The sequence below is a fragment of the Rutidosis leptorrhynchoides genome, chromosome 6 (assembly GCF_046630445.1).
Source record: "Rutidosis leptorrhynchoides isolate AG116_Rl617_1_P2 chromosome 6, CSIRO_AGI_Rlap_v1, whole genome shotgun sequence".
NCBI lineage: Eukaryota > Viridiplantae > Streptophyta > Magnoliopsida > Asterales > Asteraceae > Rutidosis > Rutidosis leptorrhynchoides.
Window position 1 is genome coordinate 17,480,215 of NC_092338.1, and position 27,041 is coordinate 17,507,255.

The following is a 27,041-nucleotide window of genomic DNA, read 5'->3' on the forward strand; positions in this document are numbered from 1 at the left end:
GTAAATTTGACAAATTACAAATTAGAATAGAAAGTTAAGAGCGGTTAAAGTATTTTTATAAAAGTCAAAATCAACAAAACCTTAAAGTTCCGTTTCGTTTAAAAGATGAGTATGACTAGAGGATGCACCTTGTGCAGTTGTGCGCAATTTACCCGGTATCAGATCTCGCATTTATGGAACTTGATTATCCGAATTTTACCTCTATGGATAGTCAACGTATTCGTTCATTAGGATTTTCCTGCCTATTAAAAAAACCCTCAAAATTAATTAATTTTATTTATTAATTAAAATTCTAAGTTTCCAAATATAGAAAAATTACCAAAAAAAAGTCTATTAATATTCCTGAATGATTGATTAGTCGATAAACGGACCAATACTGAACAGATCCCATCACCACCGCCAATAATGGCGAACAATCCGTTTCTCCAAATCACGCTCCTATCATTTCTCTTCATCTTCTCCGTCACCGGCCGTACCATCACCACCACCACGACGTCATCAGATCTAGTTTCCGACGGTGTTGTTAATCATGGATACAAAACCATACTCCGTCTCAATCCTTTCACATCATCTTCAGAATCAGAAGAAGCCTGTGAACAGACGTACGGATTCATGCCGTGCACCAACACTGCACTCGGAAATTTATTTTTGATTTTAGTGTACGGATACTTGATGTTTCTTGCTGCGACCTATTTATCGGCTGGTAGTGAACTGCTGCTTGAAATTTTAGGGCCAGGTCTTGTTGGCGGTTTATTGCTTCCAATTCTCGGTGCTCTTCCTGATGCTATGCTCATTTTAGGTATACAATTTACTAAATTGATTAATTTTCCCCAATTATTGTTGATACGTAGTTTACTCAATTTCTGTTAATAGGGTTAATGACTTAGGTGATACTCCACAGCCACTTTTTCAACTTTGAACGTTCGAAAAAATTTAATTTTTGCCAAGTATATGCAAATGTAACCGGTATATCAGATAATTGCCCCTTTTGATCCTGTGTGATATGTGTTAATCCGACGGTGATGTTTGGGTATTTTGAAGTTAATTTTAATCGATTTGTGTAGTCAATCGTCAATTTGGTCGATGTTTCATGCATAACGTGTGAATGTTTTGCTATTAACAACCAAGACATGTGAAAGTTCTGTTACGCAATTGTCCATGTTCCATGCGTAACGTGTGAATGTTTTGGCCATACCTAATTCGTTAAACCGTAAATGTTTTACTTTTAGTCTTTACAACTCAAGTCCTTTGATGAATGTATTACTTTTAGACACCATGTTAGGATTCACTAGGCTTTTTCTTATTGTCTTAACTTGTTTCAACTATTCTTGCTTGCTAATAAAGTAATAAGTGAATGAATGTTCAAATCGTCTGACTTATAAATCGCAACTTGATTTATAGTGGTGTAATTTAAGTTGGAGAGTTTTGTATGTTTGAATTGCTTAGCAAAATTGAGAAGCTACCAGCTTTATTTTTACTGTTGAAAGCTACAAAATGGAGTAACTGCAACGTATCTTACATTATTTAAATGTATGTTTATGTATATATTGTATACACATCTTATTCTTATATACATATATATGTATTTGTAGTATCTGGACTATCTGGAGGTGTAGAAGTTGCTCAAGAGCAGGTCTCTGTTGGAATGGGTTTATTAGCCGGTTCAACAGTCATGCTTATAACTGTAATATGGGGAGCCTGCATTCACGTTGGCAAATGTGATATAGAAAACTCAGTTGCTGTAGATAACAAAAATACTAAAGGGTTTAACTTATTAGGTACACCTTTTCTTATTAACCAACCTATTCATATAATATAATAACATCCACTTACATTATGATTTTTCATAAGTGTAGGATCCGGTGTCAGCACTGATATTTGGACTAGTTATTCTGCTATGATTATGGCCGTATCCGTGTTCCCTTTCATTGTTGTACAGTTCCCGCAAATTATGCATTCAGATTCTGGAAGACACCTGGCAGTGTTAATTGGTCTTATTGTCTCGGTTGCTCTTTTAATTGCCTACTGTATTTATCAGGTGCATATCAATAGCAAAACATTTTTGAAACTTATCAAACCATTGTTTTTTGAACTAATTTTATATCTTCCAACTATTTCTGTTATAGGTTGTGCAGCCTAAATTACAAAAGAGACGTCTTGCTTTTGCAAAACATAAACATGTACGATCTAGAATTCTTAAATACTTGAAAATGCGTGCACTTGGAAGACTCATGGATGATCAAGGGAGACCTAACCATGAAGTTCTTGAAAAGTAAGCTCGTTTACACTTGTATACATCTACGATATGTTGCCTGAGTTGTTAAATAATATCGTTTGACATATTTAATGACAGGCTATTTACGTCGATTGACTCAGATGGAGATGCGCGTCTTTCACATTCTGAACTAAAGGCTCTGGTTGTAGGAATGCGGTTATACGAAATAAATCTGAACGAAGAAGATGCTGTTAATAAAGTTATGAAAGATTTTGATTCGTCTCAGAACAATCTAATCGAGTTTGAGGAGTTCAAACATGGAATTGAAAAATGGCTTGAAGAGGCCAGGGGCTCGAAAATTAATGCTCACCTTGCTGGTCCTGACACGTTGAAGTACATTCACGAGTATTATGAGGCAAGTTTTTGTCACGACTCATGATCAATCTTAAATATTTAAGTATTTAACTATAATCATTATATGAAATGAAATGTGAGTCTCTTATATTATGTTATAGTAACTAGCTTAAGACCCGCGAATTCGCGGGGGTTTTTTAAGAGTCAAATCAAATTTTTATTTTTCCCATTAATATAATGTTATATAGTACTATATGTTAGGTTGATTAGAAAGTAAAACAATATTAGAAGTAATGGTATACCGACATTGCAAAAATAAAATAGCACAAAGTTGAAAACCATAATATTGACAAAAAGCAAGACTTTTTAGTTAAATTTTTGATCGAGTTACCCACAGGTTTACTCAATGATTCTAATCTCTTAACATGTTAATGAATTGTATAAATAGCGAAATATGTTTGCTTTATTAGGAGTATACTTTGGATCTTATCTTATCTTATAACAAATTAAAATAAATGACATTATAACATTTTATGAAATAAAAACGCCCATTTTTTTTGTTTGTCCACTCCAATATCAGATCTTCAACCGAGCCAACTATAGCCAAAGAAATATCAACACATCTTTTTTTCTGAAATATTGTCTGTGCACGACGCTGTTACTTGTTGATCTATCAGCGAATTCCAATCACTATCAAATACGAATTCCAATCACTATCAAATATAATCACAATATCAGTCGTGTGTAAATTGAGACCAATATCTCCTGCACAGATTTTTGAAAGAAACATGTGTTGCAATGATGGCAACCTACATTATATTGAAGAAATAATCTTTAAATAAATACTCATAGGGTAATGAGTGATTTACCAATGATATTATGTCTCATCAACCCTTTCAAGCTCCTAAGACTTTTCATCCGAAACTCTAGTCCGTGTCACAATAAGGTCAATGTTATATAAAATAAGTAAAGATGGTAATATGGCCATGTTGACTATATTCAACGTTTGTTGTCCGGCGATGAAAAATAGTTATATCATCAAAAGTTAATATCATGAAGGCCAAAACATGTATTATAATATTTGAAATCTCAATATTCCGCTTTTCATATACATGGTCTTCGTTTATAAATTGATACTTGCTTATATAACTCTATAATACATACATTCATTTCGTTAACAGGCACTCTACGCCAATAATTTATCAAAATGGCAATGATGAAGAATAGTGAATCTTGACCCATTACAAAACAATTAGCACCACATTAGGGGTAAAAGTATTTCGTATTTGACTATCAATATCGCATATATAACAACTCATTTAATGCATCCCTACACTAACATGTTTGAATGTTTTATTAAACCTATCAAAATTTACCTCTATTAAGGAAAAAATTAATATAGTTAGCCAAAATGAGTTGTTATTCCACCAATTTTATTGCCCTGCAAGTTAGAATAAATATGAGACAGCTAATATAATAATTGAATATATAATTCTTAAGATATACTGTATGTCCCATTTCTTTCATTAGTGAGTAGGGACACACATATTTATGTGTCTCACTGCACAGGTTCTAAAATGAAAGTTTTAACCATAATTCTTAAGGATAAATCACTTAGCCACCTAACCTTTATTTAGTCCACAAATACAACAATATGACAGTTAGATTCTTATTTACAGCGTTTTTACTCATATATTTTTGGTGAACTAACATTACAGTCATATATATAGATGACCCAACCATTAAGTTATTTTTAGTAAACCAACATCACAGTCATATATCCAAGGTTGTAAAAGACGCGAGTCGGGGACGCATCGGCCATGCTTAAAAAACGACGCGTCGGACGCAACGGTGATGCAACGGCGACGCAACGGGCTTTGACTAACGTTGACCTTTTAAAATAGTTCTATTAAATATATATTTATATATAATATTATATAGATCAAATCTTTAAATATAAACTATATTTACAATAAACATGAAAAGTTAACAATTATTAACAATATTACAAAAAAAAAAAAAAAAAAAAAAAATTGACCGACTTTGACCGACTCAAACCGACTTTGACCGACTTTTTCCGAATCAGAGCGACTTTTTCCGACTTTGACCGACTTTTTACCTTTGACCGACTTTTTAGCAACGACGCGTCGGTCATGCCTAAAAAACAACGTGTCGACTGACGCGTCGGCCGACTCGGCCGACTTTTGCAACACTGCATATATCATATATCGACCCAAATATAAACAGTAGCGAAAATGACCCAACCATGAATGTAAAAACAGCAGCATAACTATTTCAAAAGCATGAAGTTAAACAGCTGCTAACCAATTTCAGATTTGACTCCACGATGAGCATAACTTAAACAACAACGAAATGACGCGAAACCTTTTAACACTAACCAATGTGTTGACATTTACACTACATATACTTTAAGATTGCTACATCGACTTCGTTCAATCATATATTTGTTAGTGTACAGAAAATTATAAATTTTAGTTTATAAATATGTATATGTATATAGTTATATATTGGTCACATATATAGTTTGATGCAACAGTAAAATCATAGGATCTTGTTATAAACGTGTATCATATAATAACCACAGATATTACGTCAAACAAAATAGACAACCTTAGTTGATGCACCCTCGTAATCTTTGAAAGTCAAAGTCAAACAAACCCATATTCAAAAAGTCAAAATACAACAAAAAAAGTAACAAACCTCATTTACAGCACCCTCATCATCTTTGTAAGCCAACATTTCCAAAATTCCATGTATAAAGTATAAATGTTGAATCCATTTTTTAGCAGGCTTCACCAAGTGATCCTAGAGGCATATCAAACCCACCTTTTGGCATACCTATTAACACTTGTGCTGTTTGTTTTTTAAGATGTTTTTGTCTGAAGATCTGCGGACCTCATCTGTAGAGAAGATGTGGCCTGAAGGTCTGTAGCCTGAACACTGAAGACTGTTTGTTTTTTTATCTGCTATATTATACATAAAATAAAATCCTTTTTAATCATTTTTTTCAATTTAATAAAAAAAACAACAAATTTTGTGAACTACTCCGTACTACATAATATGAATGGAATAAAGGGTTTAAATCTAGTCACTCACTTTAAATAAAGAAAATATAAAATATTTTATCTTCACCTAATTTCACTTAACCTATTCATAAAAACTCAAACTGGAACATCGTTCGTCATTTACTCATTTAGATCGATTATTTAAAAAGTATTTCAAATCCAAACCACAAAATTCTTATTGCTCAGATCTCAATCTCAATACAGATGCTTGAACATAGATTCTTACAATAACAATACTCAAATAGAGATGTTATCCCAAATGAGAATCAAACCCAAAAACAAATTAAAAGAGCAAGAGAGATGATGTCGATGTAGTGTGTACAGCCAGTGGTGCTGCCGTCGTAGTGGTGATGCCGTCGTAGTGGTGGTGTTGCCGGCACAGAGGTGGTGCTTCCAGAAGGGTGTCAATCTTCAAAGGTGGAGGTGGGTTTGTTGGTGGTGAAAGAGTGGAAGATAAAAGTTGCTGTACAAAATAAATATGAAAATGTCTTCTATGTTTGGAAGCTATATTCTAGAGCTGCGAAATTGAAGACATTTGCAGATATTATTTTGTCTTATGTCTTCGAAAAAACAAACCATCTTAAATGAAAACGTCTTCCCGCCCGCAGACATAAGCAATAATAAGGTCTTTAGTTAAAAAAACAAACACCACCTAAATGTTGAATCCATTTTTTAGCAGGCTTCACCAAGTGATCCTAGAGGCATATCAAACCCACCTTTTGGCATACCTATTAACACTTGTGATGATATATACATCAAATTTAACTGAACATCAAAAACACTAACTTCAACCGATCTTACATATACACAAAAAGTTTCACACAATAACCTATGTGAACAAAATGGGCCAAGTAGATTAATTATCGCTTTCTGCCACTCGCTCTTAAAAAATTAGATATCGCTTTTAACAAATAATGTTTTCTTGATTTGCATCTTTTTATGATGAATAACGATCATCTTCAAGTCAATTTGGGCAACAAAGTACTGTGCAATTTACTTCGCACACAGTTTGGGCTACAAAGGCGACTATTTAGAAACAAAATGCATGAATCGATAATAACATAACATAATTGATCAAATAGCAAGTGAAAATAAACTGAACATTACATGATTTGATAGACGTTAGGGTTAAACTTTAAACCATATTCTTGAAGCATTCGTCGTCGTCTGATTACTGTTTATGCGAATTTGCAAGAATCCACATGATCATATTATATACACTGAGAATAATAAATACAAACAAATATAAATGATAACATGAGATCAAACATAGAAATATATCAACGTATACTCCAAATAGTGCAGTACCCACAAAATCATTGTTCTCAACTCATAAAAAGATTAACATTTTATTAAACTACACAAAAAAGTGAATAAAAAAACTCAGGTAAATCATAACTGAGTGTATCATAAAATACATGACACACCTAAAGCTTTTATATATATATATATATATATATATATATATATATATATATATATATATATATATATATATATATATATATAGTGGTAGGATCAAGAGGGAAGTAACCAATCGGGGGGAAGCGGGGGGAAGCAAATAATTTTTTTTTCTTTTTACGTTTTTTGAAAAAACTTTGTTCACGAACATTATAGGTTGGATGAAAATATGAACATTTAGTAGAGACACTTCGTGATAAATGTTTTTATTTTGCCGGGAAAACGCTCGAAGAAGTAATATATAACAATTATCGTGTTTTTCGAGCGTATGTTGAGGTTTTAGCTATTGGGGTTTAGATATTAGGATTTAGATATTAGGGTTTATAGGGTTTAGGGTTTAGATTTAGGGTTTAGATTTAGGATTTAGATTGAGTTTTTAACACGAACGGTTTAGGGTTTAGGGTTTGGTGTTTTAGGTTTATGGAATAAACCCAAAACACCAAACCCTAAACTCTAAATCGGGCTAAATTTTACTTCACAAAACATGAAGAAAAAAAAACGTTCATATTCTTCACGAAAAATATTATCTTGAATGTTATTTTTGTCGATCGTTTTCCCGCCTAAATAATAACATTCATCACGAAGTGTCTCTTCTAAATGTTCATATTTTCGTGTGATCTTGATGTCGGAAAAAAATAATTCCAAAAAAACGGAAAAAAAAAAAATTTGCTTCCCCCCGATTGGTTACTTCCCCATTGATCCTGCCCCTATATATATATATATATATATATATATATATATATATATATATTAATATATATATATTAATAAAAAATTGGTTTGTTTAAGAGCAATAAAAGTACATACCCATTTTCATTTATGAGTTTCTCATTTTATCAACATCTGTAGCTCTGTTTTTTTTGCCTGTATGAATAAACTGGAACATGGGTTAGGACTCATATATTAATAAATAATGGTTTGTTCACCAATGGATATATATATATATATATATATATATATATATATATATATATATATATATATATATATATTAATAAAAAATTGGTTTGTTTAAGAGCAATAAAAGTACATACCCATTTTCATTTATGAGTTTCTCATTTTATCAACATCTGTAGCTCTGTTTTTTTTTGCCTGTATGAATAAACTGGAACATGGGTTAGGACTCATATATTAATAAATAATGGTTTGTTCACCAATTTTACCATTGCATGTATAATGCAATAATTTTAATTCATAGAAAAATGAATTATAAAGACTTGAATTAAATTAACACAAAAAAAAAAAAAAAATGACGGTTATGTATTATTGACCCTAAAGCTAACCCATTTTAACACATACCCACATTGACCCGTTATAGTAGATGTGCACAGTTGTTAAAAAGTAAAGTTTAATAAATAAGTTAAAATATTCGTGTGCTAAATAGGGTTGGTAGATATCAATTAGCCGTGTTCAAACTTTCTCGTTGTACTTGATTTCTTTTCTAGCTCAAATCCATCTCAAGTGTGGTAAGATGCTAAAAAAATTCATAGAATAACACAGAATGAGCAATAAAACTTTTGACAGTTTTCTTCGATTTATGTCAAACTATAACGAATGGAAATCGCAACAAAGAGAGCATTCCAATAACTGTTACTAAATGCCATAAACGTTTGAGATAGAAGGAGTGCAGCATCGTTACATGAGTTTTTAGCACCCCAACTATCCATGGTCAATCTAGAGTTGCTTTGGCTTCATATTATTATTAAAACTTTATGTTTAGCTAGTTATGAGGTAGCACTGTAGGACATGTTCTCTAAAACCATTACCATGTAATGGAGTGTCCCAAGAATCAATTACTCACAAATGAGTTGCTCTGGATAATGATTTATCATTGGTGGATCAAATGGGTAAAGAGTCTCATATGTGACTCTATTTTGACGTTCAAGTGACTCTTAACAAAACATATTTGTTAGACAGCGATTAAAAGACATATGAATCAAAACACATATGAAGTATCTCATTAAAATAAAAATACTGGTTAATCGTAATAATCCGGCTAGTTTATTTGATTACATGAATCAGTATTGACCTAATAATCGATTGAAAACCCTTATTGAGATAAGATTAAGTTACCTAATTCAGTCGTTAATACTCTAATCATCTTGCTTCAGTCGATATTGTGGACGAATAATAATCTTGATTTTGTCGAGATCTTCGCCGGTTAAGTCATAAACTTTAGAATTTAGATTCATCATCTTCATTATGTCGATATTTTGGAAGAATTTTTTTTAGGTTTAATTTTTCCATTCTGAGATTCTATCCCAGAACCCCCAACTGATTAATATAGTTGTTTAACTGAGATCAAAATCAAACCCATATTTTCTTCTTGTTCATTCACGTTATAAATTTGAGATTTAGGTGAAGGAAGATGTAATCTCGATTTTGTTTGAAGTCGTGGGTTCTTTGGGAGAAAATTAGGGTTTTTTTTAATGTGAATGAACTGAAGTTTGAAGAACCCTGTTTTTTATTTTTTATCCCGTGTTTTTTTAATGTTGAGGGTATTTTAGTCACATTATTGTTAAACTTAGATATTATGAGGTCATAATTTTTTGAAGGGTTTAGATCTAATGGGAATTTATGAATAGATGGCTAAGATTAGAAGTTTGAGATTTAGATGATCTATTTTTGTGTTTATTATAATATATATATATATATATATATATATATATATATATATATATATATATATATATATATATATATATAGTATAGATAGATAGTAATACCCAATAGATGAGACCCATAGCTTGAATAATGGGTCCATTGGGTCAGCTATTTAACCAAGCAGGCCCATTGGGTTAGCTTTTCAACCAAGTGGGTCCATAAAAAAGTTAAAGAATGGGTCCAAATTAGACCTATATGAAGCCTAAAGAATATATATAAGGTCCAACGGGTCTTTACGGGATTTTTAAAAATTTTATAGAGGTTTTACTAGTTTTAAAAACGTTGAGAAACAGGTCTCAACCCAAACCGACCCAACCCAGTTACACCCGAACCGTTTGATTAGCCTAAAAATCTGACCCATTTGACTCTTTCGACCCAAAACCGTTTGGGTCTCGACCCAACCTGACCCAACCCGACCTGTTTGCTAGGTATGTGTTATACCTCATTTTAACATAAAGAATATGGGTTTTGCAGGAGACAAAGAAAGAACACGATCTGTTAGGAGATGATGTTGGTGACGATGAAGAAGAGGAAGGTGTAGATGATCCACGTGGGACAACAATAAAGGCTGTTCTGTTTTTGTTACTGGGAACTCTTATTGCAGCTGCATTTGCCGATCCTCTTGTAGATGCCGTCGGCAATTTTTCTAGTGCTACAAGTATCCCATCGTTCTTTATCTCATTCATTGCGTTGCCTTTAGCAACCAACTCAAGCGAGGCAGTATCTGCAATCATCTTTGCATCTCGAAAAAAGCAGAGATCTGCATCTCTTACGTTTTCTGAGGTTTGTGATATTCTTTTGTTTTTTATTGCTAATGCATGAATTAACACCATTTTCTAACATAGTTACAATTATATGCAGTTATATGGAGCGGTAACAATGAATAATATACTATGCCTATCTGTATTCTTGGCACTTGTTTACGTGCGAGGGTTGACGTGGGATTTTTCGTCCGAAGTGCTCGTTATCCTTATTGTGTGCATTGTGATGGGTGTTTTTGGCAGTTTGCGCACTACTTTTCCTCTATGGACATCTTTCATTGCTTTTGTCCTCTACCCGTTTTCTCTTGTTCTGGTATATGTTCTTGACTATGTTTTTGGTTGGTCGTAGAATAAATGTCTCTTTGGGACAACTATAATCGTGATTCTGGAGTTGGAGCATTTTTCGTCTGAAATGAGATCTTGTAGAAAAACGAAACTCACGAGAACATTATTAGTTCGCTGCGTTTGATTTATTTGGATTTGATGTGATCTTTTGTAAGTAATACGGAAGTAACTCTAGGATTTGTTTGGTAATTTTTCTATTTATATTTGTCATCGTTGTGAAAGAAGAAAAGTCTGTTAAATTGCCCCGAATTTTACACATCAAAAACAGGTCTTCAAATAAATGTCGCCAAGCTAATTAAGTGATTTTTTTTTTTTTCTTTTCATGTACACATAAATACGACCAAAATGACTTGATGGATCTTCAAACTATCATATAAGTTATTCGTTACATTCTGACATATCATCATTTTTTATTTTTTTTTATTTTTATTTTTTTTGTCAAAACTAACGAAAAGTAAGGAAATTCTGATAATGGTATTAAATGCAAATTCTAATAATTAAGGAAATTTTGAGTTCATTAAATGCGTCATATGTTAGCAAACCCCAATATAAATACAATGAATAAAAAAAAAATGACATTTGAATCTGAAACACAAAGAATAAAAAATCAAAGAACAACTCTGCTAAACAAAAAAGAAAAAATAAATAAATTATTAAAATGAATCTGAATTGGGTTAAGCCTTCTATAGCTTCAAACTGAGATCAACTTGTTTTCCTGCTTCACCGTTGATGCTTCCATAGATTTTAGCAGCCGGAAAGAAAGTATGAAATGTCTGCGGTTGGTTTGAACATTCTATTTCACATGAATCACTTGTTTCACCCTAAACGAAAAAGTCAAACAATTTAGTCAACCCAAAAGTCAAATATAATACAAAAAACTGTCAGAAAAGTACTCACTTGATAAGGTGAAATATCCTCATATGAACTAGAATGCGATTGAGGTGAAGCTTTTGGTGGAGCCAATGTGAGAAAATCTTTAGTGAGACCGCGATCTTCATCAATAAGGTTCTTTGCCATTTGATCGGTTTTGATACTTAAGCTTAAAGAGCTTTCTCTACAAATTAATGGATCAACAACATTACTACAAATGTTAACTATAGTACCAAATCAAACACATTTATTAATAATAGAATATTTTCGTTACCTGAAAACTTTATTTGGGGGCGCTAAAGTAACAGTTCCACTGCTGACATTGCTACAAGTAGTCGATTCACCCGATTTTGATATTGAAGTACCATAAGCAGGAGGGAATTTGCACTTGAAAGAAGGTATCGACATATTTTCTATCGAAAAAGGATATGATCTCTTCATGCCAACCCTCTGTTTATATGCCAAATCAATAAAAGTTAACAAACCTGTTTCGAAATTTGATACTTTTAATTGAAGAATAACATAATTCATAAATATTTAAAATCTTACCTCTGGCCAAACTGATAACTTTTTGCTACAATAGCTTTGGTTTGAAGGGTGCTCCATTTGAAAATTCAGCTGCATATATTTCAATGCATTTAGTTTATAGGCTTATAGCCTTTATACTACAACCATAAAGATCTACATCTATACATTTATACATCTATACATCCACTAAAAAAAGTTTCATTTTTTTAACCCTTTCATTATTTTTGACAAACGTGAATAAACTTAGACATATTTTTGACACCTTAAATTTTTTTTGACAAACAGAAAACTCAATGACACTTAAAAGTGTAAAAAAGTTGATAACACTTAAAATTTTTGATGCCACTTTTTTTCACGCACCAATAGTATGTTTTGACGCTATATTTTTTCACGCTTCTAACTTATATTCCCACATTTAACAGCTCATTAAAAAATTTCAAAAACTACAGGATTAGTTGTAGTGATCTATACGTCTATATCTATATATACATATAAAAGATAGAATAGAGATCAATATTAAAAAATCCAAAAACTAGTTACTAACCATTGATGAAGAACATGATTGCTGAAAATGTGATCTCTGTGTTAGATTAGATACCAATGGGCAAACATGCGTGATGGATTCATAAGGCAAACCACCTAGATTCGTACGCACACGATCATTTGGCATAGACACCAAACCATGATTCATACTTATAGCATCTGTTTTCGTGACCTTATGGCGGCGATCAGCTGGCGGTAAAGGAACCGCAACATTAGTCCTAAAACTTTTGGGATTGAATGGGAAAACAGCAACATCTTTCATAACTTTTTCTTGTAATATAATCTTCTCAAGTTTAGCCACACCCATACCCCTTTGAGGTACTTTATTTTGCTTCAATGTTTTTGACGATTTTTCACCTCTATTTTGTTGTTCATGAGCCATCTATATCACAATATTCAACTTCATGTACGTGTTTGTATATATAGAGACAGAGTAAATCTTATAAAAAAGTTAAAATATTTTTAAGAGATAAGATAAATGATGATTATAATTATGAAGATTTCAATAAACTTATCTCAAAGGATATAAATTATATACGGAATAACGATTATGGAAACGAGTGGGTTGTCCTAGAGTTGGATAAAATCAGTGAGTTAAGAACGCGTATTATGAGATATATTCAAATTTTAAAATATATAAACACATGTTACAAAAAAGAAACATGAGAATCTAAATTTGGGCCAAAATCTACGGTCTTCATAAGCGCGACCAGCTCATTCCGTAAATCCCTACCAAATCTGACTGTACGTGAAAGTACAATTCCGTACTTATATTGTGTACTTTCAAAGGACATATTAAATACAGTAACTAATTATCCACTTAAATGTATCAAATCGTTTAGTATTATTTTATTAAGGAAAATGGTTTTTAAAATCAAATATTATATTATATGAATGAATATTATTATATTGTTTTCTATATTATTATGTTAATATTAAATATAGGGATACGATTTAGAGAGAAAAGAAAAGAAAAAAAAAAAAAAAAAAAAAAAAGATGATGAAGCAGAGTGATACATGCTAATTAACATTCATCTAATGTGTGATGAATGTTATATTACACAATTTTTTCTATTCTCCCTTTTTTTTACTTTCGCATTATCACTCCACATAAAATACAAAACTTAGTTATTAACATTAATAATATGTTAATTTTAAGTAATGTTGGTTGGATTATAAAATATATATTTTATTTAATATATACAATATAAATTAGATAAACATAGACGAAATATATATGGGCGCGTCCACTGTAAAATATACATTAACAAGTTAAGTTGTATAATATGTTAAATTGTTAATACATAGTTATAGTATTGTATAATATATTACTCCATAATATTAACGAGTTGGGGTGCCCTCACTTTGCGTCGGGAACCTTTAGCTTAATTCGATTGAGAAAAAAGAGAGAAAAAATAGAAGCAAAAGACATAGATTGAAATGGATAAAAAAAACCCAAATTTCGTCGAAAGTGAAATGTTTTGAGTTAATTTAAGTTATGTGGTTGATATGTTGTAAATGAAAATTTTTGTGAAACGTTTTGTGGTTGATTTGTAAAAAGTGAATAAATTTGTGTCAAATTGTAGAAGTTGGAAACTTTCGTGTGTAGTTGTAAAGGTTATAAACTTTTGTGTCAGATTGTAAAAGTTGGAAAGTATATTAGATTTTGTAATAGTTGGAAAGTATATTAGATTTAGTTAAAGTTGAAATTTTTTGTGTTAAATTGCAAAGTTGGAAACTTATGTGCTATATTGTAAAACTATGAAAGTATGCTATTCCTTATTCTGAGTTTTAGAAGGGTGTTAATTGTTATAATAATAATAATAATAATAATAATATAGATATGGATAGTCAATTTTGGTGTATACATATAGTCAATTTTGGTACACAAAGTATGTATTTTTATATTGAGATTTTAGGCTATAAATACTCATGAATGCAAGCATTAAACTGGCACCATTTCTCACACTTACAAAGTGTTTCTTTCTTTCTCTCCATTATCATCTTTGTTCTTACACTTCATTATTAGTATTCTAAATCAAGAATCAAATCACTAAAGGTAGTTATAAGCCTACTGAATTATAACATCAAGAATCAAACCACTAAAGGTAGTTATAAGCCTACTGAATTATAACACGTTATCAGCACGATAATCTTAATATTAAATATGGTTGGCTCTGCCACCAAAATGATATATGGTCGGTTATACCACCAAAATGATATATGGTCGGTTATACCACCAGAATGATATAGGTCGGTTATACCACCTGAAAAAATATATGGTCGACACTGTCGCCAAATTTTCATTTATGTTTACTAATATTTATATTTTTGTTATATAACATTTATTTATGATTGCTTACACATGGTCGACACTGTCACCTACTTATCATTTATGTTATATTAAATTTATGTTTAATGTTTATATACTTATGAATATAAATTGACTCTAATTTATCATGATGTTTGTTTTAATTTTTGATAATAGAAAATGTCGAATCTGGAAAAGCTTAAATTTACTCCTTTAGAATCAACTGGAAACAACTACATGCCATGGGTTATAAAAGTAAAAATGCATCTTAAATCAATGGGCATTCTTGAAACCATAAATGAAAACAACACTTGTTCTGAAAAAGAACAAGCTACGGCATGTTGCTTTATTCATCAACATATTGATGAATGCTTACAAAATAATTATGTGACTGTAGAAGATCCCCATGTTTTATGGGAAGGTCTCAAAAGCAGATTCAATAATCAAAGAGAAATTTTACTTCCAGCTGCAATGGAACAATGGAGAACATTAAGGTTCCAAGACTTTAAGAAAGTAAATGAATACAGCTCAGCTCTGTATAATACATGTTCACAACTTAAATTCTGTGGACATGAAATTAGTGATGCAGACATGATGGAGAAAACTTTCTCCACAATGAATGCTGCAAACATCACAGTGCAAAGAAATTTGAGAATGCTAAAGTTCAAAACATATCCTGAACTTAATTCACATCTCTTAGTTGCAGAGCAAAATGATGAGCTATTAATGAAAAATCAGCAATCCCGTCCTACTGGTACACTTGCAATCCCTGAAGCAAATACTGCAAATAATTATAAACAGGGACAAGGACGCGGGCAAGGTCGTGGTTATAATAACCATCACCATCATCATGCCAAAAGCCATAACTATGGTAGAAACCATCCTTATGGTAATGGTAATGGGCGTGGACGTGGTCGTGGTCGTGGCCGTGGTGGTCAAAGAAATAGTAATCCACGAAAATATAAATATCAACCACAAAACAAGCCCATTAAACAAGATGTTGAAGAAAATTCTTCTAAAAATTCTGAAGAATCTTGCTACAGATGTGGTAGAATGGGCCACTGGGCTAATACTTGCCGAACATCTAAACATCTTGTTAAGATGTATCAGGATTCGCTGAAAGGTAAAGAAAAGGAAGTAAATTTTGTGGATAATATTGATCCAACAGTCACTGAGAAACCATCTGATTTATATGAAGATTTCTTGAATGTTTAAGTTGTGTGTCTTTTGAAAAATAAACGATTTAATATCGTCTGTCTTTGTCATTATGTTTGCTAAATGTTTCAGTACTATCTATTTGCGTTTAAAATATTGTGTAATATTAATGTACTCACTATTTATTTCTTATATATGAAGTTCAATATGAATTTTGATGGAATACAACATCAATCAAGTGGTGGAGATCTCTGTATAGCAGACAGTGGAACTACACACACTATACTTAAATCCGAGAAATATTTTATTGATCTAAAACCAACGGAAGGAACTATACATACAATATCAGGACCTGCTAACTTGATAAAAGGGATAGGAAAGGCAAATTTCATACTACCAAATGGTACAAAATTTTTAATAAATGATGCCTTATTTTCTCCCAAGTCAAGCAGAAATTTATTGAGTTTCTCCGACATATACCTTAACGGGTATGATTATCAGTCAGTGACAACAGAAAATGAGAAATATTTAAGTATCACTGACAAGAGTCATGTGGTTGAAAAACTGCCAAGACTTAGTTCTGGATTACATTATACAAATATAAATGTACCAGAAATACATATGGTAGTTAACGAAAAATATATTGATCCTGGTGTATTCAGTTTATGGCATAACAGATTAGGCCATCCAGGATCAACAATGATGAAAAGGATTATTGAATGTACTCATGGACATCCACTAAAGGATAGAAAAATCCATCATGATACAATGGTTCCATGTACATCTTGCTCTCTTGGAAAATTGATAACTAGACCCTCACCACTTAAGGTTGAGAAAGAATCACCAATGTTTCTTGAAAGAATTCAAGGTGATATATGTGGACCAATTCATCCACCATGTGGACCATTTAGATATTTCATGGTTCTAATAGACGCATCTAGCAGATGGTCTCATGTTTGTCTGTTATCAAGCCGTAATGTGGCATTTGCAAAATTTCTTGCCCAAATTATTAAATTGAGAGCTCATTTTCCTGATTACACCATTAAAAGGGTGAGACTTGATAATGCTGGTGAATTTACATCTCAAGCATTTAATGACTATTGCATGTCTATAGGAATTGTTGTTGAACATTCTGTTGCTCATGTGCATACACAAAATGGTTTAGCCGAGTCATTGATTAAACGTTTACAGTTAATCGCTAGACCATTGATAATGAGAACAAAACTCCCTGTATCTATATGGGGTCATGCAATTTTACATGCTGCTGCATTGATTCGCATCAGACCAAGTGCAAGTCATAAATATTCCCCCCTACAACTTGCTTTTGGTCAAGAGCCAAATATTTCCCATCTTAGAACATTTGGTTGTGCAGTGTATGTTCCAATTGCGACACCACAACGTACAAAAATGGGTCCTCAAAGGAGGTTGGGAATATATGTTGGATATGAAACATCTTCAATATTAAGGTATATTGAACCTATGACAGGTGACGTTTTTACAGCACGTTTTGCTGATTGTCATTTTAATGAAACATTGTTCCCTAGATTAGGGGGAGAAATGAAAAATAAAGAAAATGATGTTTCATGGTGTGAACCTCAATTAAAGTATCTTGATCCTCGCACAAAAGAATGCGAGACAGAAGTTCAAAAGATAATGCATATACAAGAACTTGCAAATCAATTGCCTGATGCATTTACAGATACAAAAACGGTGACAAAATCATATATACCAGCAGTAAATACTCCAGCTCGAATTGAAATTCCAAAAGCTGGCAATAACGTCACTCATGAATCTTTGCCACGTCAGAAACGTGGAAAACCAATCGGTTCAAAGGATAAAAATCCTCGAAAAAGAAAATCAGCTGATAATGAAGTAAAAGAAAGTGTTCAAGAAGAACCACAAATCAGTACTCCTACTGCAGAGGAGATTGATGATGTCAATACAGAAATTGCAATCAATTATGCATATTCAAAAATATTATGGAACCGAAATGAAATGAAAAATCTTGATGAGAAATTTTCATTTAATGTTGCATATGACATCATGAATAATGATGATGATCCAGAACCAACATCTATGGTTGAATGTCAAAATAGACATGATTGGGCTCAATGGAAAGAAGCAATACGAGCTGAATTAGAATCACTCAATAAAAGAAAAGTTTTCGGATCCATCATTCTCACTCCTAAAGATGTGAAACCTGTAGGATACAGATGGATTTTTGTCCGAAAAAGAAATGAGAAAAATGAAGTTACAAGGTATAAAGCTAGACTTGTAGCTCAAGGTTTTTCTCAAAGACCGGGAATTGATTATGAAGAAACTTATTCCCCTGTTATGGATGCAATTACTTTTAGGTACTTAATCAGTCTGGCAGTTTCTAAAAATTTAGAAATGCATCTCATGGATGTTGTGACTGCTTACCTATATGGATCACTTGATAGTGATATATATATGAAGATACCTGAAGGATTTAAGGTACCAGAAGCATCAAATGCAAAACCCAAAGAAATGTATTCGATTAAATTACAAAGATCTTTATATGGGTTAAAACAATCGGGACGTATGTGGTATAACCGATTAAGTGATTACTTGATAAGCAAAGGGTATACAAATAATCTTACTTGCCCTTGTGTTTTCATTAAGAAAACAACATCCGGATATGTGATCATAGCTGTTTATGTTGATGATCTTAACATCATAGGTACAAATAAAGAGATCCATGAAGCCATTCAACTTCTAAAGAAAGAATTTGAAATGAAAGATCTCGGAAAAACCAAGTATTGCCTTGGTTTACAAATTGAGCATATGCCTAATGGTTTACTTGTACATCAAACAACATATACTGAAAAGATTTTGAAACGTTTCAATATGGACAAGGCAAAACCATTAAGTACTCCTATGGTTGTTAGATCACTCAATGTTGAAGCTGATCCATTTCGTCCATGTGAAGATCATGAAGACATTCTTGGACCAGAAGTACCATATCTTAGTGCAATTGGAGCTCTTATGTATCTTACAAATTGTACAAGACCTGACATTTCTTTTGCAGTTAATTTGTTGGCAAGGTTCAGCTCTGCTCCTACCAAAAGACACTGGAATGGGATCAAACACATATTTCGATACCTTCGAGGAACTACTGATTTAGGATTATTTTATTCTAACGAATCAAAACAAGATTTGGTTGGTTATGCAGATGCAGGTTATTTATCTGATCCACATAAAGCTAAATCTCAAACTGGATATGTATTCCTAAATGGAGGTACTGCAATATCATGGCGTTCTCAAAAACAAACACTTGTTGCTACATCGTCAAATCATGCCGAAGTGATTGCATTACATGAAGCTACTCGAGAATGTTTTTGGTTGAGATCAATGACACAACTCATTACTGATTCTTGTGGACAAGAACGCGATAAAAGTCCAACAACTATCTATGAAGATAATGCAGCTTGCATAGCACAGATGAAAGAAGGGTATATCAAAAGTGACCGAACAAAACACATACCACCTAGATTCTTCTCATACACTCAAAATCTCATTAAGGACAACCAGATTGAAATGAGATATGTGCAATCTAGCAAAAACTCTGCTGATCTTTTCACGAAAGCACTTCCAACTGCTATTTTCAGAATACACGTTCATAACATTGGCATGAGACATGTTCAAAAGATGTAACAGCTGAAGCGATGTCTACTTGAGGGGGAGTCAACTCCATGCTGCACTCTTTTTCCCTTAGCTAAAGTTTTTTCCCACTGGGTTTTCTTTAGCAAGGTTTTTAACGAGGCAGTAATTTATAGTTGATCTTCAACAAAATAAAATTGCTATCCAAGGGGGAGTGTTATAATAATAATAATAATAATAATAATATAGATATGGATAGTCAATTTTGGTGTATACATATAGTCAATTTTGGTACACAAAGTATGTATTTTTATATTGAGATTTTAGGCTATAAATACTCATGAATGCAAGCATTAAACTGGCACCATTTCTCACACTTACAAAGTGTTTCTTTCTTTCTCTCCATTATCATCTTTGTTCTTACACTTCATTATTAGTATTCTAAATCAAGAATCAAATCACTAAAGGTAGTTATAAGCCTACTGAATTATAACATCAAGAATCAAACCACTAAAGGTAGTTATAAGCCTACTGAATTATAACATTAATAATAATAATATACATAGTTATAGTAGATGTATAAAAAAATGGAGGATAAATCAATGTGCATTATGTATAGATATGCATATTTGATTGATATTTTATTGATATCCATATCCATCCATATATGACTATATATCATGTCATGATTTATGAACTCATACTAACATTTAGGTTATTTAACTCATTAAAAATGAATGATCATTTGCGTAGCAGAATTATAGTTGCAAATGACATCTTCTGTTGCAAACGACATCTTCTGTTGCGTATGTTGCGGTGTTTTGAAGATTAGTCCGTCTCAACATTTAATAAGTTGGACAACAGTCAAAAGTTGGGTCAAAGACGAGAAAGGTTGGATCAACAACAATCAAAAGTTAAAAATTGGGTTGAAGTTGGTCAAATCAATCAAAATTGACGTAATTTGGTATTATTTTTATATTATATTATCGGTAACAACGATTATAGGTATAAATTGATCAACTAATTTATTTTGCTTTAAATTGGTCAACATCAGTCATCGTCCGTCTCGACCCTCATCTTGACCCATTAAGCTCCCGACCGTCTCGACCTCGTATCACGCCTTTTTCAACTTTGGGCAAAATAAAGAGAACTTTTCAACTAGAATGTTCGGGGTTCAAGGCTTATTTTTAGCATTAAAAATATTAATATTTGTGATGATTGTATATTAAAGTGATATGTTACATATCTTTGTAGCGGCGGTTAGGAGTTACTGACGAGTCCGAACACGATGTCGGAACTCACCACCCGATCATTTTATGGAACGAACATTAAAATCCTACTGCCCGTTAAGAGGAAATCTCACGGCGGATCCATACGAACATCACGTGTGGTAAAACTTTATCGAGTGAGATTCCAACGCAAAACGTTCGCAACCTCCGAAGCCCATGTTATAAGCGGATAACCAGTGGCGGAACTTGAATTCAGATACAGATGGGGTGAGTGTAAAAATGTAATAAAATTTTCATTGTTAGCAGAGGTGAACACTAAAAAAAAACCTTATTATTTGATATATTTTTTAGTATAATTTTTTTCGTTAAATCCTAGCAGAGCGGATACCCCTTTTAGGTAACACTATGTTCCGCCCCTGCGGTTAATCTTAAAAGATTTTGCAGCTCACGAGGATCGATGTTCCACCCTTATAGAAAGAATACACCATCATGAGGTTAGTAACATAGTATATTGTAGGTTTGCGTTCTAAATAATGAAAAAAAATTTTATTAAAAACATACATAATTTAAGTTAGACCATTTAATATCAAATGTAATCATGTGACTTACCCACTTTCGATTGTAAAGTCATCATAAATTCATGATCGATCATTTCTTTAAGCTCCATAAATTATCGTAGTTATTGATCTCTCTTTAATATCCCACAAGTAGCCATTATCGTAGCTTTAGTGATATTTCACTTTTTATATTATTTAATAATATGTAATTTTCAAATGCTAGAAACCAAAAGTCCCGTAGCTCAGTTGGTTAGAGCGTTGGTCTTATGAGCCGAAGGTCGCGGGTTCGAGCCCCGCCGGGACTAATATGTTTTTAAAACCTAATGGCGTCGTTTAACTTTTAATTCTACAAATTTAAAACGGTGCCGTTTCACAGCTGAGACTAAACGACACCAGAAGTATTTATAAAACTGCTGAGGTTTCATTTTCTATTGTTGGTTTAGAAGATCTGTAATCTTGTTGATGCGTCAGCTTTCTGAAGTTGCATTTCACCTAATCAAACCCCATTTACATTCATCATCTTTTTTGTCAACTGTATCAACCTTATTCCTATTCCCCCCATGGCTATGGCCCACTACTGTTATTGCTTTACTTTCTTCCTATTTTACTACTATAATTTACTCTTTCTTTCTTGCCCATATATGTTATTTTCATTTCATACCCACTACAGTTTCTTCCTTTCAATTCTGGTATGCAAAATCCCCATTTCATAATATTATCTGTTTTTATGACCCGGGTTCTTATCAAAACCTTACCTTTTTGTTTATTTCTTGCAATCTTTTTATGTTTCTTGATTTATGTATGCTGTATTGAATCATTCTGGTGCTCAGAAGTTAGAACCTCTTTTTGTGATACATATTTTATGGATTGTATTGGATTAGGGTTAATTTTGTTGATTTGTTGTGCTGGTGTATAGCTTATTGTTTGATGTTGATAAATTTGTGATTTCAAAGTTCAAAAATTTAAACTTACAATGTACATATGTTTTTTATGAGATTTTCTTCATAGATATGGAGAAAGTAACATGTTTGTTCAACTTATAAATAACCTCTTAAAGGTTATATCTTTTTGCTCTTTTTGATGTCTTTTTTTTTTTTCTCTTGTTTTGTAGGGTGTTTATTATAATTAATATATGATAAATTTGACAATGATATGATGTCATGATGATTTGGATTATTTTGTTCTCAATTAAATTAACTTGGTAGATTGTTGTGTTGAATGCTTATTGCTGAATTTTATGAACAAGATTGGTGCTTTTCTGCTAGGTGTTGGATAAAATTCACCGGAATAAATGGGCGGTTGTGGATGGTTAAAGAGGTTAGTTGGCATTAAAAGAAAGAAAGAAGACAGACCGAACAAAACAGAGGTAAAATACCCATCTTTTAGCAAATTCTTAATCAATTACTGTCTTCTTGTTTTTGAAATTATGGGTAGTAGACTAGTAGCAGGGCCGAAAAGTCTACAAGGCGAAATGTATTCGCAATAGATATCAGCATTTGATTTTTGGGTGAATATTATTTTAGACAGTAATTGAATTTTTAACTATATTAAATATCTTAGTTAATTTCAATAAAGGAGGAGCAGTTCCAAAATCACTTTCTAGCTCAGTCATTATATATGGATACTATGCACTGGGTGTTTAAGTGGCAAAATGGGTTGGTCAAATGCTTTGTGTCTAACGGATCAAAAGGATAATTTGGGTACAGGTTAAAACGGGTTAGGCTGATGACAAGCATTTCTTTTGGTTTACTAAATAGTCATTGTCTCAAAATATAGTTACTTAAGCGTAAAACCTTAACCATTTAAAGATAAAAACATAGCCGAAGGTGACCTGTTTGTATGTTAGTGGGTCGAAATTGACCTTTGTTTTAGGTAGTACGACATTGTCACATTCTTCAATAAGTTATCTCTCCATCAAAGGAAAAAATGCTACATTTGACATTTGACGTCTAACCAAACACTCAAATTAAAAGTTTCCGCCAGTTTTATATAACTCTGTAGTCTGTAATATAATCGATCAGTAGCACTATCATTCAGTTGTTGTATATGATATCAAGTAATGAACATTTATCAACATTTTTAAAAAATGTTTTTTTTTTTTAAAGGCAAACTCACACACACCATTAACACGAATATTTACAACCACGAATATGTTCCAAGTGAGACTTGAACCCTCAACCTCTTGGTTGGAGGGCCACCACAATACCGCTAGGCCAAATGCCCTTTGGTAACATTTTTAAAAAACGTAGCTAGAATTAATTATATAATACACATTTTATAGTTTAAAACGTCCTCGTGATCTTCAAATGCATATTATTGTTCCTGTTTTTAGATACATCAGGGTTCCAGAGTTGCAAACGGCTCAAAAAACCGGGATTCTTCTGTGAGAGATTCAAGTTTTCGTGCTGGTAGTAGAAAAGTTATCGGTCGCAGCACAGGAACAAAGGAATTTGCTGCAACTCGAATCCAAACTGCATATCGATCATATAGGGTATATATACACTTTACCTACTGTATTTCGTTTTCAAGATGTAGCTCTGTTTTCTAAATTGCATATTTGGCAGGCAAGAAAAAAGCTACGTTGTCTGAAAGGGACTGCAAGATTTCAGGTGTTGGTTGAAGCTGATACTCTTACAAAACAAGCTTCTTCTGCTCTTAACACAATACATTTGTGGAGCAAAATACAAACTGAAATCAGAAGCCGACGCCATTGGATGGTAGCGGAAGGTCGAATAAAGCAAAAAAGGCTCGAAAATCAAGTGAAAATTGAGTCTAAGCTTCATGAACTTGAGGTCTAACCTACCTCTCTTTGTTTGAAAGTTTGCATCTTGAAGTACAAGAAATCAGCCCGTTTTGCGTAATGAATTTTGTTAGAAGTGGAAAAATGGGGCAGTGGGCGGATGGTATGGGTCAATTTGGGTTCGGGTCAAAAAGTGAACGTTTTTACTTTTTGAAATGGGTGCTGATATATCCACCATCATTTTTGATAAATCCACCACATGTGTGCATTAATAAGTTGTACAGTACAACCTCCTGTTAATGCACGTACGTTGTGAATTCATCAAAAATAAGGTAGAATTATCAAATTTGAAATGGGTCTGGTGGGATGGACCAAAAAAACATTTTGTCCAATATATTGCAGTTTGCAGAAGCTTCAATAATGTCATTTGTCCAAATGTTGGAAACATCCTCTTTACTAATTTCCTCGTCTTGTTTGCCAATAGGTCGAATGGTGTGGTGGGCCCGAGACAATGGATGATATTGTGTCCAGGATACAACAGCGTGAGGAGGCCACCATCAAGCGTGAGCGAGCAATGGCTTATGCCTTTTATCATCAAGTACGTGTAGACCCACTATCATTTGCGTAAAATGTAGGGAATTGAGATTTCCACCATCAAAATTGATAAATTCAGTAGTGCATTATAGATTTGTATCATACAAGTAATAATGCACACTTGTGGTGGATATATCAATTTTGATGGTGGAAATATCATCATCCTAAAATAACTAAAACCGTAATACTTTGTTTGAGATGAAAATTTGATAAAATGATGTTTATAATGATGATTTGTAAATTTGTAAAGTGGAGGGCGAACTCAAATCGGTATTACGGTCAAGCTTATTATGATGTAAGCAAAGAGAGTTGGGGGTGGAGTTGGAAAGAGAGGTGGATCGCGGTGTGCCCATGGGAGGCTCGGGTGGTTGCACGGTCCAAGCCAGGTGGTAAAAAAACAAAGCAGGTTGCACCAAAGATACTTGTTGCAGTGAAACCCCAAACGACTAATGGAAAAGGTACAATCAAAGCAGCGTATGGTACATCTTGAGATGCTTTAAATTTTTTGATACTTAACTGATAACTGACGACTTTTTCTTGTATGAGTGAGTGTGTTCTTTTATATTGATTTGTAAAGATGTAATTTGGTGTGTATGTGACAAATTCCATCCATTGGGCTTTTGATTATTGACGTACAGTTTATATTTAATGAAATGAAATTGATTTATAGCATTATTATTATTATTCAGTTTGACTTTTCTTTGCTTTGTTGTATAGGTCCTTAACTTATGTTGTTGGTTAGAATTTTGAACCAACAAGATTTTTGATAATATGCAAAAACTTGATCCATTTTAAAAGCTTTATTTATATATGATTGAATGAATTTAGTTGAGGTTATTTGTGCAGAATTCAAATATTTTTACTTCAATATACACAATCTAATCAGAGTATCCTATTTTCAACCTGCTTAATTCAAATTCGAAAAAGTATTGAATGAAATAATAGTAGTTGTCATTTACACCTCAAGTCATGTGCTATATGCATGATGCTATAATGTATCATCGTAAATTAAAATTCTCAACTATATTTTTTAATATCCAAAAGGGTGTTATAAATATACTCCCTTATTATAACATTTCACTACCAATTAATTTTGGCATTTTTCATCGTCGATCCCTTGATTATATTTTATTTTATAAACAACATCCCTCAACTTTTTTTGCTTTCAGCATCCTCTGAGTTTTAAAACAGTGCAATCAGCATCCCATCGTCAAACTGCCGTTTATTTTCCTCGTTAAGTGTCATCACACGATTAACACGTGTTGGGCATTTTTTAAATTTTACTTCATTTTCAGCCTTTTTCGTTTTTATATCGTTTAGCTACGTTGGTCCCTCATTTTTATTTTTTTAAGCTACGTTGATCCCTTTCATTTTACAATTGATGATGACTAGCTAAAGACCCGTGACTTCGCGGGGCTTTGTGAGTGTTTAATGAAGAGTAATGTTTAAAATGATTATATTATAGTAAAGTATTAGCGTTAACTTTCACCAAATATATATATATATATATATATATATATATATATATATATATAGGGGCAGGATCAATGGGGAAGTAACCAATCGGGGGGAAGCGGGGCAAAGCAAATTTTTTTTTTTTTTTCCCTTTTTTCGAATTTTTTTTCGGCATCAAGATCACCCGAAAATATGAACATTTAGAAAAGACACTTCGTGATGAATGTTATTATTTAGGCGAGAAAACGATCGACAAAAATAACATTCAAGATAATATTGTTCGTGAAGAATATGAACGTTTTTTTTCTTCATGTTTTGTGAAGTAAAATTTAGCCCGATTTAGAGTTTAGGGTTTAGGGTTTAGTGTTTTGAGGTTATTCCATAAACCCAAAACACTAAACCCTAAACCGTTCATGTTAAAAACTCAATCTAAATCCTAAATCTAAACCCTAAATCTAAACCCCAAACCCTAAATTTCTAAACCCTATAAACCCTAATATATAAACCCTAATATCTAAACCCTAATAGCTAAAACCTCAACATACGCTCGAA

At 32.5% G+C, this 27,041-nt stretch overlaps 2 protein-coding genes and 1 non-coding gene across 3 annotated transcripts; all 3 read left to right on the forward strand.

The window, feature by feature from the left end:
* Nucleotides 1-376: 376 nt before the first annotated feature.
* LOC139851973 (sodium/calcium exchanger NCL-like) lies at nucleotides 377-11,152 on the forward strand. Its single transcript, XM_071841170.1, has 7 exons — nucleotides 377-799; nucleotides 1,593-1,778; nucleotides 1,857-2,038; nucleotides 2,127-2,272; nucleotides 2,354-2,630; nucleotides 10,255-10,563; nucleotides 10,642-11,152. The coding sequence occupies exons 1-7, from the start codon at nucleotides 406-408 to the stop codon at nucleotides 10,888-10,890; spliced, it is 1,743 nt and encodes a 580-aa protein (XP_071697271.1). The 5' UTR covers nucleotides 377-405; the 3' UTR covers nucleotides 10,891-11,152.
* A 10,779-nt stretch (nucleotides 11,153-21,931) lies between these two features.
* On the forward strand, nucleotides 21,932-22,005 carry TRNAI-UAU (transfer RNA isoleucine (anticodon UAU)). Its single transcript has one exon. It is a non-coding gene; the product is annotated as a tRNA-Ile (tRNA).
* A 356-nt stretch (nucleotides 22,006-22,361) lies between these two features.
* LOC139855935 (protein IQ-DOMAIN 10-like) lies at nucleotides 22,362-25,661 on the forward strand. The gene is made up of 6 exons (XM_071845175.1): nucleotides 22,362-22,389; nucleotides 22,966-23,066; nucleotides 24,033-24,191; nucleotides 24,265-24,492; nucleotides 24,925-25,038; nucleotides 25,285-25,661. The coding sequence occupies exons 2-6, from the start codon at nucleotides 22,992-22,994 to the stop codon at nucleotides 25,522-25,524; spliced, it is 816 nt and encodes a 271-aa protein (XP_071701276.1). The 5' UTR covers nucleotides 22,362-22,389; nucleotides 22,966-22,991; the 3' UTR covers nucleotides 25,525-25,661.
* Nucleotides 25,662-27,041: the final 1,380 nt, after the last annotated feature.